Source organism: Scyliorhinus canicula, chromosome 1 (assembly GCF_902713615.1).
Source record: "Scyliorhinus canicula chromosome 1, sScyCan1.1, whole genome shotgun sequence".
Classification (NCBI taxonomy): domain Eukaryota; kingdom Metazoa; phylum Chordata; class Chondrichthyes; order Carcharhiniformes; family Scyliorhinidae; genus Scyliorhinus; species Scyliorhinus canicula.
In genome coordinates this window covers 297,081,035-297,093,874 of record NC_052146.1, presented here as the reverse complement: position 1 = coordinate 297,093,874, position 12,840 = coordinate 297,081,035, and the positions used below count along the sequence as shown (strand labels likewise).

At 44.8% G+C, this 12,840-nt stretch overlaps 1 protein-coding gene across 3 annotated transcripts in view; it reads left to right on the top strand.

Annotated features, from left to right (window-relative positions):
- Nucleotides 1-8,235, top strand: part of LOC119975907 (endoplasmic reticulum membrane-associated RNA degradation protein-like) — a 42,292-nt gene extending 34,057 nt beyond the window's left edge. For all 3 annotated transcript variants that reach the window (XM_038815856.1, XM_038815847.1, XM_038815864.1), the window contains exons 14-18: nucleotides 513-592; nucleotides 2,211-2,330; nucleotides 3,846-4,064; nucleotides 5,127-5,240; nucleotides 7,991-8,235. In XM_038815856.1, coding sequence (XP_038671784.1) covers nucleotides 513-592; nucleotides 2,211-2,330; nucleotides 3,846-4,064; nucleotides 5,127-5,240; nucleotides 7,991-8,153 — 696 coding nt within the window. In that variant the 3' untranslated portion in view covers nucleotides 8,154-8,235. The remainder of the gene's footprint in view (nucleotides 1-512; nucleotides 593-2,210; nucleotides 2,331-3,845; nucleotides 4,065-5,126; nucleotides 5,241-7,990) is intronic.
- Nucleotides 8,236-12,840: the final 4,605 nt, after the last annotated feature.

Here is a 12,840-nt window from a genome sequence, read left to right as displayed (position 1 = left end):
TCATTACGCTAATAGTGATAAACAAAGTCATAAGTTTCATTTGCTTGTGTCTCACGTATTGCTATAAATAAGACATTTTCCGGGTTTCTAATTTTAGATGTGGAAAATAAAAGTGTGGCATTTAATTAGTTATTTTAATATAGGAACTGCACTGATAAACTGCGGTACTGTATTAGCTGTGAAGAACTACAGTACATCCTGAGGTGATTTAAACACTTTTCTTTTATTGAAGATGCTTGCCGGTACGTCCTTCACTTAAAAATTGAAAAGAATGTTGGCTGACCCCGCTCCCTTAGTAGTTGCATTATCGGAACATAGTCTGTTCAGTATGGCTTAACCACAGATGTGCCATCATAGCAGGAGGGGAAGCTGCCAGTTGATTTCTAAAGAAGTATTCCTGTTTTCTTATTCTTCTGCGTGAAGTTGACCCGTCATTGAACAGAATGTGTGCCAGCTATTAACGCTATTGACTTTTCAGGATGCAGAATTAGTTCAACTGGTTATTCTTACAGCTTCTACACTGTGTTGAAAGCCTCCAGAAATGGGGTGAGATGCCCAGACCCACGCTTGGACAATCACCGGACAGACCCGGGTAGGAAGACCTTACTACCAGCAATTAGATGTTGCTGTTTAAAAACATGAATTTATAACTACCTCGCTAGCCTGACTGGTAAAAGTAATGAGCAGCTGGAGTATACAGGAAAGTCTGTGCAGAGTTATCTGATGTTGTATGGGTTGGCAATTATGTTCAGTAGACGTACCTTGAGAGGAGTAAGTCTTCCACGGTTCTGCTGTAGTTTATTGTTGTTCTGTCACCTCTGCCGGGGAAAAGGGTGCTCAGTAAAATCATACTTGGTACCATGTCTTTTTTAAATGACTACTCTTGGCGAATTGACACATGGACAATTTTGGGATTGAGCCCTGGTCAGTGCTGGGCTAGCTAATCTCGCCCAGCTTCGGCCTCCTCACAGTTGACTTTGATCATCCGTGGCTCAGGTGGTAGAACCTTCAGCTCTGCATCTGAAAGTCGTGAGTTCAAGTCTCACTCCAGAGACTTGAAACCACAGAATCCAATCTTTAACTCAGTGCAGTGCTTGAGGGGGTGCTGCAGTGTTAGAGGCGCCGTTGTTCCACGAGATGTTAAGGCAGAGTCTCCGATCTTCCTGTTGGATGTAAAAGATCCCACTGCACTGTTTCGAAGAGCGGGGGGGGGGGAGTGAGTTGTCCCAGATGTCATCGTCAAGATTTATATCTTAATCAACATCCGAGAACAAGTTATCTGAGTCATAATCGCATTTCTGTGTGTGGGAGTTCGCTGTGCACAAATTGACTGCTGTGTTTCCTACACAACAACAATGACTGTACCAACCTGGCTGTGAATGTCCTGAGCTTGTGAATAAAAATACTAATAATCTTTATTATTGTCATAAGTAGGCTTACATTAACACTGCAATGAAATCCCCTGTGAAAATCCCCTGTTCAGGTACGCCGAGGGAGAATTTAGAATGTCCAATTAACCTAACAAGCATGTCTTTCGGGACTTTGTGGGAGGAAACCGGAGCACCCGGAGGAAACCCACACAGACACGGGGAGAGCGTGCAGACTCCACACAGACAGTGACCCAAGCCAGGAATCTAACCTGGGACCCTGGCATTGTGAAGCAACAGTGCTAACCATTGTGCGACATTAGCACAAGTCCTTTTTCCTGGTCTAATAGAACCATTTTTAATCACCGTGCTGGAACATTCAAGTGTATAGAGGTTGGGCCTGTGAGACGCTCACTACAGAGCATCTACTGGCACTTTATAGTTGAAGCGGGTGAGCCAGCCGGGCAAGGTCTGTGCTGCCCGTGGAACTGTCGCCCAGCGCAGGCCACATGAGGAAAGAAAACTGGGGTGGATAAAGGGAAACGTATGATCAAGTGTAGCACAGAATTGATGTTTGTTCTTGCGCACAAATGGACAATGGGGAAAATTATATCAATTATTAAATTAATAATGGAGAAATTGTAATGTTAAATTAATAATGATTAATAATGGGATGATATTGAATATTAAATTAACAGGGCATGTGCATTGATAATTAAATTCATAATGAGGAAAATGTAATGTTTGATAAATTAATAATGAGAAATCTTATTGATTATTCAATTTGTGATGGGAAACCATTGCTGATGTTTAAAAGGGTTTATTTTTGCCACCACTCCACAGGTTTGCCCGTTCTGGCCCCACAGGTTGCCTGTTAGAAGAACTTGTTTCTAACCTAATAAACCGACTGCGGACAATCTGCACCAAAGTGCTTAATCCCTCCAAGTACTTGTTATCTGAGGCGTAAGTGTCACGTTTCAGGAATGTTTTTGACTCTATCACTGCGATTTATTTTCCGATGGTGCATTGATGCCTGTTCTGAACCTGAGGTCGGTGACATGAGAACTGTGGAGTCCTCGAGCTGTACTAAGCGTGGCCGCTGACTGATGCACAATACAAACAGGAATGGGAGGAGGCCATACAGCCCCTCGAGGCTGTTTCGGAATTCAGTTTGTGTCTTTATTCTGTTTACCCACCTTGATTCCATACCACCTCGATACGTTTGGCGAGCAAAAGTCTTATCACTTGAGTTTTTAAAATTTTCAATTGACCGCCCAGTCTCGACCCGAACAGGCGCCGGAATGTGGCGACTGGGGGCTTTTCACAGTAACTTCCTTAAAGCCTACTTGTGACAATAAGCAGTTATTATTATTAATAAATCCTCCTGACCTTGCACATCACAGGTCTTGTGTGTCTCCAAACCTGGGTCCTTCCACACCCTAATGGTTTTAATCACGCCACCATTGGTGATCATGTTTTCAGTAGTCTAGGCACTAAGCCCTTGAATTTCCCCCTTAAACTTCCTACTTTCTCTTTCCTCCTTAAAGACATTCCTCAAAAACTACCTCCTCAACTAAGCTTTTGGTTATCTGCCCTAAAAGCTCCTCCCATTGTTTGATGTCAAACTTTGTTTCATAAAACTTCTGTGAAGTGCTCTGGGACATTTTACTATTTTAAAGGTTGCAATATGCCTTTTAGGGATATCAGAACAAAGAAAAGTACAGCATAAGAACACAGGCCCTTCGGCCCTCCAAGCCTGTGCTGACCATGCTGCCCATCTAAACTGAAATCTTCTACACTTCCGGGGTCCATATCCCTCAATTCCCATCCTATTCATGTATTTGTCAAGATGCCCCTTAAAAGTCACTTATCATCCCTGCTTCCACCATCTCCTCTGGTAGTGTGGCAACCAGAATTGAACACTATATTCCAAGTATGGCTATACTCCAAGTGTGGCCTAAATAAGGTTCTATACAGCTGCAACGTGGCTTGCCAATTTTTATACTCAATGTCCCGGCCAATGAAGGCAAGCATGCCGAATGCCTTCTTGACTACCTTCTCCACTTGTGTTGCCCCTTTCAGTGACCTGTGGACCTGTACACGTAGATCTCTCTGACTGTCAATAATCATGAGGGTTCTACCACGTCACTCGAAGGGAAATCTGTCATGTGATCCAGTCCTGGTTTCACTTTTATTTTGAGCAGAGCACACACACAACTCTGACGCCTTTAAGCTTTATACCTTAGTACAACAGTTCTTGTGTGCCTAGTCTTAATAAATAAACCCATGACATGTTTACCCAATCCCTTATGAGCAATTGGTGTCTTGTACAGGAAACATGCCCAAGGTATCATATAACTCAGCAAAGGCTATACAAACGAATGTCGTTGTTATATTCTTTCTGGGTTTTTGTACGCTGGATGTGAGCGGCGTCCACAGTTCTGCAATCCTAACTGAGGCTGCCTCTTCCCGTTCCAGGCAGCTGCATTTGGTAACTGAACTGCTGGCCAGCCACATGTGCACCTTGTATTGCCCGCGGGCCGTTTTGGAGGTGGTGTCCTTGCTGAGGAAAATAACCTCTCAGTGCCTGACTGTTTCGGAGCAGATCACGAGTAGTGCTGCATCTCGTCACCAACAGTGGCTGAACAAATCCCTGCGCTCGCGGCAAAGGCAGAATTATTTTCGGATGTTGGACAGGTAAGGTTTTGATGTGAGATATGTTGCATTTTGACAACATTTTGGTTCCCTGCCTATTGCTGTTCCAGCCGTTTAGTTCAAAAATAAACAAGTTACTTTTATGAAAATAAAACCCTTTGAGTATTCGGTATGTATTAATCAAAAAAGAATGGAATGCCTAGAATTAGCTACGTAAAATTTCGAACCAGGCAGACATGCCCTGTCAGTCTGCTCACCTATAGGGCAGAGGTTTGACAATCTGTTCCTCAAAATTCCATCTGCAGTATGTAGCATAATTTATTGCTCATGCACTGAACGTTTTCCTGTGTGTGAGTGACTTGTGTGACTAGTCCCAGTGTATGTGTGACTTGCACCTATGGGGGTGTGAGAGCGTGTATGTGTGCGTGTGTGCACATGCGTGTGTGTACATGTGACTTGTGCACAATTATTTATTTTAATTGTCCATTTTTGCTGGAAAAAAATTCAAGTTATCCTGTAATATAAATCGGGATGGCGCTGGAGGCTGTGTGTATTTTTATCTCTGTACAAATCAAATTGACAGGTAGGTCTAATTGAGCAACTTCTGAACTGAGCAGAGTCGACTGTATTTCCTTGTTGCCTGTGTGTGTGTCTCAGGGGTATCTTGGTAAATCCTCATGTGGAGATGCCGGTGTTGGACTGGGGTGAGCACAGTAAGAAGTCTTACAACACCAGGTTAAAGTCCGACATGTTTGTTTCAAACACGAGCTTTCGGAGCACTGCTCCTTCCTCAGGATCTGAGGAAGGAGCTGCACTCCGAAAGCTCATGTTTGAAACAAACCTGTTGGACTTTAACCTGGTGTTGTAAGACTTCTTACTGTGCTCACCCCAGTCCAATGCCGGCATCTCCACATCATGGCTACCATCGACACCGCACCTGAGGAAGGAGCAGTGCTCCGAAAGCTCGTGTTTGAAACAAATCTGTTGGACTTGAACCTGGTGTTGTAAGACTTCTTACTTAGTAAATCCTGTGTAATGAGTGTATTGTGATGATGTATCTAATCGATTTGATGAATCAGGATGGGATACCATTTTCTTTTACAGTGTTCAGTATTTGCACCACGTTTTCAGTCTACTTACTCTCCTTATAACAGTGGAACTGCTGAATGCACCTACAAAGAGTGCCAAGGCTCCTACTGAATGTCACTGCTACTTGAAGTAAGTACTGCTGCCTGTATTTCACCAACGCAGATCACAATATTTAATGGGGGAAAAATGTTGCTCTAGTCTCCTCTCTAATGTGGCACTTTTTAATAACCATTTAAACATTTCTCTCGATTCTTGACCGACCCAATGGAAGTCTGTTGGTCACCAGGCCTGGTACCTGAAGGAGGAGGCGGAGGTCATGCTGCAACCCAAGACCTGTGTACAACAGATTATAGTTGGGAAATCAAACAGCTGGTTTTGAAATGCCATATTGGTTTGTCTCATCCTGTTTGTGTCTACCATGACTGTGAGCACAGAGTTGCACCCGAGCTTTGTCTCACTCAATGGGTGCCTTGATTTGCGCTTTGCCCTTGGGACACTGGTGTCATTGGCCAGGCCACACTTATCACCCATTTGGAATTCTATACCCCAGAGGCTGCTCGCTCATTGAGTACATTCAATTTTTGATTTGTAAAAACGAAAGGATAATCTTTATTATTGTCGCAAGTAGGCTTACATTAACACTACAATGAAGTTACTGTGAAAATCCCCTAGTCGTCACACTCCGGCGCCTGTTCGGGTGCACTGAGGGAGAATTCAGAATGTCCAATTCACCTAAAAAGCACGGCTTTCGGGACTCGTGGGAGGAAACCAGAGCACCCGGAGGAAACCCACGTAGGCATGGGAAGAGGGTGCAGACAATGACCCAAGCTGGGAAACGAGGATTCAAGGAATATGGGGATCGGGTGGGAAAGTGAAGTTGAGATGATAGATCACCCGTGATGTTGAACAGCAGAGCGGGCCTCACGGCCTCTTATGGCCGATCCTACTCCCGTTTCTCCCAGCCATCTGTATCTCACTCAGAGGTGGCGACGGGTTTTCTCTTTTGAACTTTCAGATTGCGCTCCCACCATAACAAATACCAGGATCGTAGAATCAGAATTTACAGTGCAGAAGGAGGCCATTCGGCCCATTAAGTTGCACCGGCCCTTGGAAAGAGCATCCTACTTAGGCCCATACCTCCACCCTTTCCCCATAACCCAGTAACCCCATCTAATCTTTTTGGACACCAAGGGCAATTGAGCATGACCACCTAACCCGCACATTTGTGGACTGTGGGAGGAAACCGGAGCACCCGGAGGAAACCCACGCAGACATGGGAGAACGTGCAGACTCCGCACAGACAGTGACCCAAGCTCGGAATCGAACCCGGGACCCTGGAGCTGTGAAGCAACAGTGCTAGCCACTGTGCTACCGTGCCATCTGAGCGGATATTGGACTGACACATAAATAACACAGAAGGAGGCCATTCAGCCCATCGTTTCTGTGCCAACTGTCTGAAAGAGCCATCCAATCCATCTCAGTGTATCCGAAGGGAAGGCTGTGTGTTGTAATTTATAGGGAAGATCTGGAAGGTGGTGAAACACTGATACCGGCTGGGGTTAGGGTGGGGGAACCATTGTCTCTCCTTTAGTTGACATGACCGTTCCTTGGTTCACTCAAATCCAGTAAACCAAGGTGGGAAAAGGCAGGAATAATTTGCGCCCGTTAGTGTTGAAACCTTCACTAAATGTCACTCTCCGGAGATGGCAGCTTTGCAGCCAGTATGAGGAGATTTGTCCAGACGGAGAACGCGCTCCTTTTTTTTTTTGCCTTTTATTTGTGAGAAATCTCAGCCGGGAAACCTCTCTTCAAACTCGTAAACCACAGCACGAGACTCCTCTACTGACCTGCAGTTGTTGGGGAATCACCACTGGCGGCTGTGACTTCAGCTGCCCGGGTCCCAAACTCTGGAATTTCAGCCCTAAATCCTTCCGGCCCTCTAATGATCTTTCCTTCTCTTAAGGTCCTCATTAAAACCTACTTCATTTGACCAACCTGCGGTCACCTGTCTTAATATCCCGTGTGTTTTGGTGTCAAATTCTGTTTGATCATTTTGCTCCAGTGAAGCAACCAGGGATGTGTTACTATGGTAAAGGCGTAATCTAAATACAAACTGTTGTTGTATAAAACCTCTCTTTTCTTCTGATCTTTCCTACCCGTGTTGGACCTCTAAAGATTTGTGTTTATCGGCTTATTGATATATCAGCATGGAGGGGGCAGAGAGATAAGACGCTAATCATTGGAGCCTTCTGGGAAACACAAGTCTTTAGGATCCAGGCGGCCCATCTGGGTTCTAAGTGTGGCCCACGAGACATTTTAGTGACCGTTGCCCACGCGCAGGGTTGCCACATTCCGCAGATTCTGTCAGCGTAGTATTTTTTTTCCTGCCGGTAAGACTGAAGCGATTCGTACATAAAGCAAGGATGAGTGAAGTGAGGACCGTGCTGATTGCTCATAACATTGACTCTGAGAGCCGGGCCCTCCCTCTGTGTCCAAAGTGTAAATATTTCTTATGTTTAACCATTCGAAGTCGATGACCGTTCTATTAATATATGAACGATCAAACATTTTCTATCACTTGTTTTGGCATGTCATAAATTATATTCAACCTTATTCATGGGGTCAGGTTAGTGAACAAGCCCGATTTCAATCTTACGGCCCAGTGAGATGAAGGAGAAGCCACTCAAGCGGCCCACTCACTGGCTTAGATTGCCCATCACTGACCTAAAATGCCTCCAATACGGAGCGGAATTAATGAGCCTTCTCTGTACATTGCTAATGAATGAATGATTTTTGAAAGTTCCTGTTGTGTGTGTGTGTGTGTGTGTGTGTGTGTGTGTGTGTATTTTCCTAAGTAAATCGTGCATTTCCACTTGCAGGTTTCTGAAGTCATTGTTGCAATACACAGAAAATATGGCGACCTACACGAGCCCGGAGAAAAATAAATGGGACGAGAGCTGGGACCTGACTGAAAAAATGTTATTGAAAGTTAAAAACTTTTACAACAAATGGTGTAACGTAACAACAGACTGTGCAATGTGAATGGGAGTATTTGGTCTTAATCTAGAATGTGTATATATAGCGATAAATTATTTATATTTTTAATATATTAGATACACACACACTCACTTTTTAAATTTTCTCTTGTTATTCTGAAGACCCTTGCGGGTAGCAATTCTACAGGTACGGGTATAAGAGGTGTATTTATGAGCCTATACCGGTGGTTGTTTTATGATGGAGGGCGTCACAGTCATTCTCAATCCGGTCCGCGCATGCTCAGTGGATTGTAATCAGAAGCAAGAACCTGGATTGCCTTTCCCTCTCTAACCCAATTGCCCTGATGCCCAGTGCGAATAACAAAGCTACTGCTGATGGAGCAAGGGTCAGAGGTTGGACCCAGAACCCGCCTGGCCTTCTTGTCTTTACTCCAAGACCGGATGACTCCTTCATGCAACAGATTGTCCAGGGAGGCATTGTAGTTACATTCTCGATACTTGCCGTTTTATTTCTCGGCACTGTCTACTTTCCCCACTCCCATCCATCCTCCTCCTTGTGTTCCAAGCTGGGTACAAGTTCCACTCATGACCTTGGCCTTCAGGCATCATGCAGTGATTGCTAGTGACCTATTCCACTGCAGGAGGCACCACATCACCACAATCTCACTGTTCTGTTGGAGAAGACGGATTCCAACCAGTATCGGATTCCTGAGGCCTGTCTAAAAACCTAATCACTCATTATGAGGTGAGAATCCAACTGGGAACGCTTGATCAATATCACCTATAGGATACTGAAATGGAAAGATAAAAGGATGCAGGTAATATTTTTAATCAGTGAGGGAATCAAGGGTTTGGGGGAGAAGGTGGGAAAGTGGAATTGAGGATTAGATCAGTCATGATCTCATTGAATGGCGGAGCAGATTCGATGGGCCGAGGGGTCTACATCTGCTCCCATATCTTATGGTCTCCCCCTGGTTGGGGAGTCTACAACCAAGAGGAACAATTTAAAAATAAGGGCAAAGCCAATTGGGACCAAGGTGAGGAGCTATTTCTTTGTGAGTCTTTGGAATTCTCTACCACAGAGGCTGTGGAAGCTCAGTTATTGAGTATGTTTCAAGCAGAGATTGATAGATTTCTAAGAGATACGGGGATAGTATGTGAAAAAGGCACTGAAGTGAATGATCATCCATGATCGTATTGAATGGTGGAGTAGGCTCGATGGGCTTAATGGCCTGCTTCAATTCCTATGTTCCAAACTCAGATACTGAGTAAACTCACTGACATCTCGGAGAGTCTTATAACCTGAACCTTAAACGTACAAAAATACAAGTACATGTTTGGAATAATAATCTTTACTATTGTCACAAATAAGCTTACATTAACACTGCAATTAAGTTACTGTGAAAATCCCCTAGTCGCCACACTCTGCGCCTGTTCGGGTACACAGAGGGAGAATTCAGAATGTCCAATTCACCTAACAAGCACGTCTTACGGGGCTTGTGGGAGGAAACCGGAGCACCCGGAGGAAACCCACACAGACATTGAGAGAGGGTGCAGACTCCACAGACAGTGACCCAAGCCGGGAATCGAACCTGGGACCCTGGTGCTGTGAAACCATAGTGTTAACCACTGTGCTACCGTGCTGCTAATGGTACTTGTGACTTGGAGATGGTGAAGCAGCTTAGGGGACTTCGTAGATGGGCCACCTGTCAGAATACGTTGACGGCACTGATCATAATCCAAATATATAGCTGCTGATCCTCTCTGTATAATTGTACGGAATGATGTTGGTTCAGTTCTGGGCCTGAGACTGGTGTCATGTCGCGTTTTGTGGTCTTTTTGTAACACCCTTTTAGAACGGGGACTCTTTTTTATGGATGGGTATAAAGAATCCGTGATTGGATCCTGCAGGGTTACAGACGGGTGTGGTTTTCCTGCAATGTTGTACCATTCCTGTGGGTTTTGTTGCGTTGTTTGTTAAAATGTAAAACATCAATAAATATAATATATCATATATTTTTTTTAAATGGAAGGAACAAGAGCACTTATTTTGGGGAGAAGCAACGAATGGTGCGTTGGACGCAGTTAAGTCACTCTGCCAGCATGTGGCAGTACATACCAGCGAATGATTCAACAGACGTGACCTGCCAGCCTGACTTGTGTATCCTGTGTCCCAGGGGAGAGTAAAATCGGCCTTCTAATGATCAACTTGAAGAATGCTGTTAACTTAATGGCATTTTCAAAAATCTCATTCCCTCCCTTTTGTGGATGGATTGTTAATGACAGAGAAAATGAGACATTCTCCTAAGTTTGGCTCATACGATTGTTAACAAATAGGAAATGAAAGCCACAAAACTTTGACTGGACTGGTCCCAGGGCTATAATTACAAAGAGCATCTGACAGTCAAATTACAAAGGATGCTATGAGCTAATATGGGCAGAATGTGGCTCAAGTATGTAAGGCTGGTTTGCTATGGTTATTCTATCTGGATTTTACAATTATGTAAAATGAAGCGTTGTAATGCATTACATAGTGTACTGTTTCTGATACAAGAATGCACTCTAATCTTGCCCTCATCCATGGTTTATTGGAAATTCATGCCCGAACTCAAACTAATGTTTGTGTTTGTTGTAATCTGCCGTCGAGGTTCTGAAAGTCTCTCTCCGTAAACTTTTCTGCCTCTCTAACCCTCTATTCCTTCGCTCTTTGGCCAGGCTGTACTAATACAGTGTAAACTCCTTCCTTTGGCTCGGTACTAAATTGTCTGCGCACTGCTTTTGGGATGTTTAAAGGTGCTATATCGACACACGTTCTTGTATAAAGGTTAATGGAGCTGAACTCTTGCCTAAGAGGAATTGTTACATCCAAAGGGTTTTAGATCATAGATCATAGAATTTACAGTGCAGAAGGAGGCCATTCGGCCCATCGAGTCTGCCCGGCTCTTGGAAAGAGCACCCTATCCAAGGTCAACACCTCCACCCTATCCCAATAACCCAGTAACCCCACCCAACACTAAGGGCAATTTTGGACAAGAGGCAATGCCTCTTGAAAGTTTATTTCCTCTCGGTGAGGTATGGTTAGTGAGGTGTCATCAATTCATAAGTGAGAATAGGGCAGCACCATGGTGCAGTGGGTTCGCCCTGCTGCCTCACGGCGTCGAGGTCCCAGGTTCGATCCCGGCTCTGGGTCACTGTCTGTATGGAGTTTGCACATTCTCCCTGTGTCTGCGTGGGTTTCACCCCCACAACCCAAAGATGTGCAGGGTAGATGGATTAGCCACTCTAAATTGCCCCTTAATTGGGAAAAAAATGAATTGGGTACTCTAAATTTATTTATTTTTTAATTCATAAGTGAGAAGGGAGAGTAGGGGCGATTTGCGACAGTTTGTGATGGAGATCATCGCGTCTTAAAGAGTAAAAGGCAGATTGGCGGTGAGGGGGTGACTCCCCGTGAGGGGTGAGACCCCCCCCCCCCCGTGTGCGGCAGAGAGTCCCTGTGTGCAGGGGAAGTGAGGGGGAGACTCTGTGTGTGAAGGGAGGGGTTACTGAGTTGGATGATCAGGCATGATCATATTAAATGGCGGAGCAGGCCGGGTGGCCTACCATTTTCTATGTTTCTACGTAACCCAGCCGCACAATGCATGTTCACTTGCTGTCATTGTGCTGTACATCTTCAACCTATAGTGTCTCGGGACTAAGTTCTATTAGATGGCACTCCAATGACGGTCAACATTGAAGTCTTCTCTCTTCCTCAAAAATTACACATTTATCACCCCTTCTTCCCCTGCCCTTGCTTTGCAGGCTACTGCCTCGATCTCTAACCTCCCTTTTCTCTCCAAAGTTCTCGCAACGTTCCTGCCGCACAAATTTATCTCCATCTTTCTTGCAACTCCACATTTCACAGTCAGCTTTCAACCTCTACCAAATGACCCTAACCAAGGTCACAAATGGCATCCTCGTGACTGTAACAACGATGGGCTTAGCCCTGCTCATCCTGAACCACTTCACAGCGTTTCACACAGCGAAGAACACCAGGTACCTTCCCTCCATGCTCCAGCTTGCAGCCATTGCCTTGGTTTGAGTCCACTCATACCTATTCAATCATAGTCCGGGCACCTCCAGTAATGGCTTCGTTTTTCACCCTCTTCCCTGTATCTACAAAATTCCTCTAAGGTTCTCTCCTTGACCCACTTCTCCTCTTCAGCTACATGCTGCCTTTCGGACAGGATCCAAAGGCTTACTACAGTATTACTTTCACCGTGACCCAGCCACTGTTGCTGTGCCTTCAGTCAGCCTGATACCCAGTCATGGATGCGTGACTGTTTCCTCAAGTTAAATACTAGTAGAAGTGAAGCCCCTGCCGCAAAGTCTTACATTCTATAACCCTCTAATTCACTGAGGCTTTTTGTCAGTAAATTGCTCAATGAGTTGAATTCCAGGAAAGCCACCTCCAAATTCATGTTGAGTGATGTTTTCGTGATGGTCGCGGGATTTCTACATGACTGGATCTCGTATGCCCACAAAGGCGGCTGATGTCAAAAACAACAAATTGAAACAGCAAATGAATACACAGCAGTAAATGTACGAAAACGTATTTATCCAGTGTTTTCACACCTTCAATGATCTGACCGTACAACGGATGAACAGACATCATATCACATTACATTCACCCCCCACCATCTGGCCTGGGCATGTGAAATCCTACCAACTGTCCTGGCTTGAGACAATTCACA